Source organism: Chiloscyllium plagiosum, unplaced genomic scaffold, assembly GCF_037043375.1.
Source record: "Chiloscyllium plagiosum isolate Xiang-an unplaced genomic scaffold, Cpla_swu_hap1 HiC_scaffold_34, whole genome shotgun sequence".
NCBI classification, from domain to species: domain Eukaryota; kingdom Metazoa; phylum Chordata; class Chondrichthyes; order Orectolobiformes; family Hemiscylliidae; genus Chiloscyllium; species Chiloscyllium plagiosum.
The window spans coordinates 16,913,011-16,919,366 of record NW_028270172.1 but is presented as its reverse complement, the minus strand read 5'-3'; the positions used below and the strand labels follow the sequence as shown (position 1 = coordinate 16,919,366).

General features: G+C 45.6%; 1 protein-coding gene across 2 annotated transcripts in view; it reads right to left on the bottom strand.

The window, feature by feature from the left end:
* Positions 1-400: 400 nt before the first annotated feature.
* Positions 401-6,356, bottom strand: part of LOC122564498 (tubulin beta-2A chain) — a 28,437-nt gene continuing 22,481 nt past the window's right edge. For both annotated transcript variants that reach the window (XM_043719470.2, XM_043719471.2), the window contains one exon: positions 401-4,644. In XM_043719470.2, coding sequence (XP_043575405.1) covers positions 3,575-4,644 — 1,070 coding nt within the window. In that variant the 3' untranslated portion in view covers positions 401-3,574. The remainder of the gene's footprint in view (positions 4,645-6,356) is intronic.

The window sequence follows — 6,356 nt, the reverse complement described above, 5'->3', positions numbered from 1 at the left end:
CGTGTATGGCACTTTGCGATGCACTGTGGTTGCAAAAGGGTCAATATAAACACAAGCTATTATGGACCTCTGCTGTACAGTGCAGCCTGTACTGTGCGTTTTGGACTCTGACCATGGTAGTAAAAGTTCCCAGCCCTTCCCTTCCTGCTGTGATCTCTTCCAGGGCATCCTTCAAGACCAACTCTCACTTGCCTTCCCCAATTACTCTTGATGTATCCCACTTTCCCTGGGATGTCTCTCTGGTTAATGCATTGATGCTACTGTGGACAGACAAATTCTGCAAAGCAATGGAAAATGTACACAGCCAAATGTGATTTTTATTCACAGGAAGCATCCTGAGTATGAATGAAAATTATTAACTCCTCCGTGTTGGGGATATGGATTTAAATTCTACTATAGGTACTATTCTGAGTTGACAATACCTTGATTTTAGTTTTCATCCTCTCTGTAACCCCTGCTTGATCCACAACCATCCAAAATCCCTACATTACCCAGTTCTCTTTGCTCCACTATTTGCAGCCGAGTACTGAGGCATTCTATTTAAATAATCATCCAACGTACAAGGGTTATGGGAAAAACACATATATGCACATCATTAGAACAACAGATTCATACAGCACAGAAACAGACCCTCATTTGCAGATCTGGTGCATTCATGAGGGGCCAAATGGCCTCTTCTCCACTGTAACACTTCTGTGATACTGTCTTCAGCTGCTCAGGCCCCCAGCTTTTGATACTCCCTTTTTAACTCCCCCCTCCTCCCAGATGCTCCATCAGACCTCTCTCTTTGACCAAACATTCAGTCACCTGCCCCAGTATCACTGTCATGTGACTGGGCAGCAAACACGATCTGATAGTTAGAACTCTTTGTGTTCTGTGTCCTTTGACTTATTGTAGTCATGTGTACTGAAGTACAGTGAAAAAACTTTGTTTGCGAACAGTACAGACAGATCATAGCAAGCACAGACATACAGATCATAGGGTGCTTAGACAGAGTGAGGCACCCAGGTTACAGGAGGGTCACAAATCAAGATCAACATTATATGAAGCTAGAGAGTCCATTCATCAGTCTAATAAAGGCAGGGAAAACACTGTTCTTGAATCTGCTGTTCAAGCCTTTATCTTCTGCCTGACAGAAGGTGTTGTAAGAGAGCACTGCCAGATGGAGTGTGTCTTTGATGATGTTGGCAGCCTTTCCACAGCAACAAGAGTGTAAATAGAGTCCATGGATGGAATTAGCTCTATAGTCACATACTCACAGGAGTACAGTGAAAAGTTTACAAGTCACCACTTATGGTGCCATCTTAGGTACCCAGGTACAGATTCTTGAGGACAAATTCTTGGAAAAAAGTTCAGAAGGTAAAGAAATAAAGAGTCCAGCATTACAGATCTTCAAAAGTACAAAATCAAAGTTAGAAAAATAAAGAGATAAAAAGTTCAAAATAACAGTCCTTCCACAATAACATAATAAAGAGAAAAAAAATGTAAATAGAGAATTTAAGACAATGTCCATATTACAGCTCTGGACTTGAGGACTCAACCCCTTCACAAATACACACCGAGCAGTGGCTGCTATGAAACACCTTGGGATGCTTTACAATGTTTAAGGGTGCTACGTGAACGTAAGTTATGGCCAAATGGGTTTTGGCTTTCTGTTAGGGGTCTGTGAGACCTGCAGCTGAGGCTTCATGGGAACCAGGAACAGAGGCGTCTGATAGAGAGCGACACAGAGATTTAGGGAGTCTATTCCATTCCTGACACGGAAGCAACTGGAGTCATACCCACTAAATGGAGTAATTTTTTTTCCAGAAATGGGGTGCACAAGAAGCCAGGGTTAGAAAAGTGCAGATAGCTCAGAGTCTCGGGAGGAGGTTAGGGAGAAAGAGAGACAAGGAGCAAGGAAGACCATTGAGATTTGCAAACACCAATGAGGATATTAATATCAAGATGTTGTATGATCAGGAGTCAATGAAAGGTAGCAATTGGGAGTGTGACCATGGAAAGGAAACTTGCATCAAGTTAAGATGCAGACTGGCTAAATTTCAAAAATATTGCCAAAGTGAGGGATGTCAGTGGCTCGGGAGTGGGGACCAAAGACAAGGCTTCAGTCTTGCCATGTATTTAACTGAAGGAAGTTTCCATGTATTCAGTACTGGATGTCGGATGAGCAGTTTAAAGATTGGCGGGGGGGGAAGGAGTCGAGAGAGGTGGTGGTGGTGACATAGTGTGTGTGGAAGCTGACAGTCTACTCTCCGATGTAGCTGAGAAACAGGAAGCAGCTAATGATCCATCAGTGAGCCACACAGAGGGTGTGGGAACAGGAAAAGAAGCCATTGGAAGTGATTGATGAGCGAGAGGAAATGAGCCAGAAATGAGATAAGCAGTAAACCCAACGAAAAATCACTAAGTATTTGAATTTTATTAGTTCTCCATGCATCCCAAAGTGGTTTGCAACCAATGGATTATTTAAAAAGTGCGGTCATTATGTAAATCAACAGTGTAGACAACTTGTATGTTTCAGGCAAAATCTGAATATATTAACAGATATCAAACTATTCTCCTACGCTTTTCTTAACCCATTTTGACCAATAGGTTTGACCAATAGTTGGGAGGTCTGTGCCACGGTCTGTTAAAATGTTATTCCTATGCTACCTTAATCCTCTTCCTCACAGTGCCCTTGGTGTACCCATGCCACACAGATGATAGTGGTTCAAGTTGGCAGCTCACCACCTTCTCAAGGGCAATCATGGATGGTCAGCAAACGTTGGCCCAGCCAGAGACACGCACATCTGTCCGTGCAAACACAGCACAAACTCTAGACAATTGGGCAGGAGTTAGTCCAACAGCATCTTGGTACACCCTATCACAGGAAGCTCTTTTAAGCCACTTAAAATCAGTTTAAATCACATGTATCAAGATTAAGGGCGAGTCACAAAAAAAATCAAATGTTCAACATTAAAATGAACAAAATTCAAATTGCGGGAACAAGAACAGAAATTGCTGGAGAAACACAGTAGGTCTGGCAGCATCTGTGAAGAGAAAGCAGAATTAACATCTTCAGTTCTGTCAGTGGACTCAAAACCCTAACTTTGCTTTTCTCTCTCTCCAGCTGCTACCAGACCTGCTGCGTTTCTCTAGCACTTTCAGTTTCTGTTTCAGATTTCCAGCATCCACAGTTCTCTGTTTCAAACTTCTGGGCATGCTGCCGGTGTGAATGCTGTAATGTATCAGCTGAGATTCTTCAACACAAATCAAAAGGCAGCAGTTTTGAAATTTCATTCACTTCAGGTCACGAAGAATAATAAACATGAACTTTATTCGACATAAATGCTTTCAAAATCAATTCAGCGATTAGGAAAATGTAAAGCGTCTGCATCACAGGAATGGGAAACTATTTACAATCATGGTTGCCACAGCGTCACTTGACACTAAAACGCTATGTGGGACAGTAAGTCGAGATTTACAAATTAAAACCCACAATTTGTTTCGTAAGGAAGTCAAAGGAAGAACAGAACTACAACACTGCCAGCTCTCGAGGAGGAGAGGATGGGGGGGGGAGGAAATGACAAGGACGTTAAGCATCAACTGCACCCTCCTCCTCCTCCTCCTCTTCAAATTCACCCTGTTCATCAGCAGTGGCGTCCTGATACTGTTGGTACTCTGAGACCAGATCATTCATATTGCTCTCTGCCTCGGTAAACTCCATTTCATCCATACCTTCGCCTGTGTACCAGTGCAGGAAGGCCTTGCGGCGGAACATGGCGGTGAACTGCTCGGAGATCCGCTTGAAGAGCTCCTGGATGGCGGTGCTGTTCCCGATGAAGGTGGCGGACATCTTGAGGCCCCGGGGCGGGATGTCGCAGACAGCCGTCTTCACGTTGTTGGGGATCCACTCCACGAAGTAGCTGCTGTTCTTGTTCTGGATGTTCAGCATCTGCTCGTCCACCTCCTTCATGGACATCTTGCCGCGGAAGATGGCGGCCACCGTCAGGTAGCGGCCGTGGCGCGGGTCGCAGGCCGCCATCATGTTCTTGGCGTCGAACATCTGCTGGGTGAGCTCGGGCACGGTGAGGGCACGGTACTGCTGGCAGCCACGGCTGGTCAGGGGGGCAAAGCCCGGCATGAAGAAGTGCAGGCGCGGGAAGGGCACCATGTTGACCGCCAGCTTGCGGAGGTCCACGTTGAGTTGGCCGGGGAACCGCAGGCAGGTGGTCACCCCACTCATGGTGGCCGACACCAAGTGGTTGAGATCACCGTAGGTCGGGGTGGTGAGCTTCAGGGTGCGGAAGCAGATGTCGTAAAGCGCTTCATTGTCAATGGAGTAGGTCTCGTCCGTGTTCTCGACCAGCTGGTGCACGGACAGTGTGGCGTTGTATGGTTCGACCACGGTGTCAGACACCTTGGGCGACGGCACGACACTGAAGGTGTTCATGATCCGGTCGGGGTACTCCTCTCTGATCTTGCTGATGAGGAGGGTACCCATGCCAGAGCCAGTCCCCCCTCCCAATGAGTGGGTGAGCTGGAAACCCTGCAGACAGTCACAGCCCTCAGCTTCCTTACGGATCACATCCAGCACTGAGTCAACCAGTTCAGCTCCTTCTGTGTAGTGGCCTTTTGCCCAGTTGTTCCCTGCACCGCTCTGGCCTAGAGGACAACACAAAAAGCAAAAACGTCCGTGCTATTTCGGAGGAAGGCCTGTCCAGCGCACGCCCCTTTAACAGCAATACAGGTATCCCTCACTTTTCGAAAGTTCGCTATATGCCACTTTGCTTTTATGAAAGACCTAAATTAGTACCTGTTTTCGCTAACCGAAAGAAGATTATCACATTCAGAAAAAAAAGGCAACATTTTTCCCATATAAATTAATGCTTCTTTGCTTTACGCCATTTCAGTTTACAAAATGTTTCATTGGAACGCCCTACTTTTGGATAGCGGGGGACACCTGTCACCTGTATTTGTGTAGCGCCTCTAATTTACAAACCATCCCAGGGAGCACTTTAAAACCAAGCATGATGGAACCACATGAGGAGGTCCTTATCTGTTTCCATCCAGAACAACAACAATACAGAACAACCCCTGAGCTGTAAGAAAAAGCATCAGAGAGCACAGAGTCGTTATTTAATAAATTAATAAGTGATTTAACTGGTTTGCTTGTGCAAAATCAAATCTCACTCTGTTTATAGTTATATCAAGTTCCAAGAACCCACAGCAGTCAAGGACCTCACAAAGAATACTCCCATGGATCAGTCATACAGACAGAATTATATATTTCAGGCAATATTCCACACTACACTACCATTGCTATGTATGTCCTGTTGCAAAGACAAGGCAGATCTACCATGGGGAAGCTGGAGAGAGGGGCTGGGGGCAACATGAAGCCAAATGGTATCAGAATAAAGTTCAATAAGAAAACCCACTGCTGATTATCACCCAATGCCCACCCAGACCCCCAAACCTGATGAATCAGTGTTCCTCCATCTTTCACACCACTGAAGGTAGCCAGGGGCCAGAATGTTCTCTTGATGGGTGACATTACTGCCCACAGTGCTGCTGGGAAGGAAGCTCCAGGATTCTAGCCCAGCAACAATGAACAAAACAACAATCAAGTTCCAACTCGAGTCGGTGAGTGACTTGGTGGGAATCTTGGGAATTCTCGATCCCAGAAGGTGGTAATTGCTTGGTCAGAGTGTAGATAAGGCTGAAATTAATAAATCCTTTTGTATTCAAAAGGAAGCAAGGGATATGGGAATTGTGCAATAGAGTGACTAACAATCTATCATGATCTACACCCCACCCCCCCCACCTCCAATTCTTCTACGAGCTTCTGGATTACGGAAGCCTCTTTGTTAGCTAGTGTTTACAACTTCCAATACTTTCCACGTATTGGAGACTTCTGAAAGTACCTGGTGCCATTACCAAAACGTATCACAGACTTTCCATAGTCACACCTTAACCTGGGTTTTATCAGGGTAATTCCTTCTTGCACTGCAATTGTTAGACTTTCCATTCACTACACCAGCCACCAATAACACTGTTCAGTTAGATTTGATTAAGAAATTCAAGCTACTCAAAAAAAAAATCCTTGGCACCAACGAGTGAACATTCTTACCCAGACTGACCAGTGAGTAAGGAGAGGGACATTCTTACCCAGACTGACCAGTGAGTGAGGAGAGGGACATTCTTACCCAGTCTGACCAGTGAGTGAGGAGAGGGACATTCTTACCCAGTCTGACCAGTGAGTGAGGAGAGGGACATTCTTACCCAGTCTGACCAGTGAGTGAGGAGAGGGACATTCTTACCCAGACTGACCAGTGAGTGACGAGAGGGTCATTCTTACCCAGTCTGACCAGTGAGTG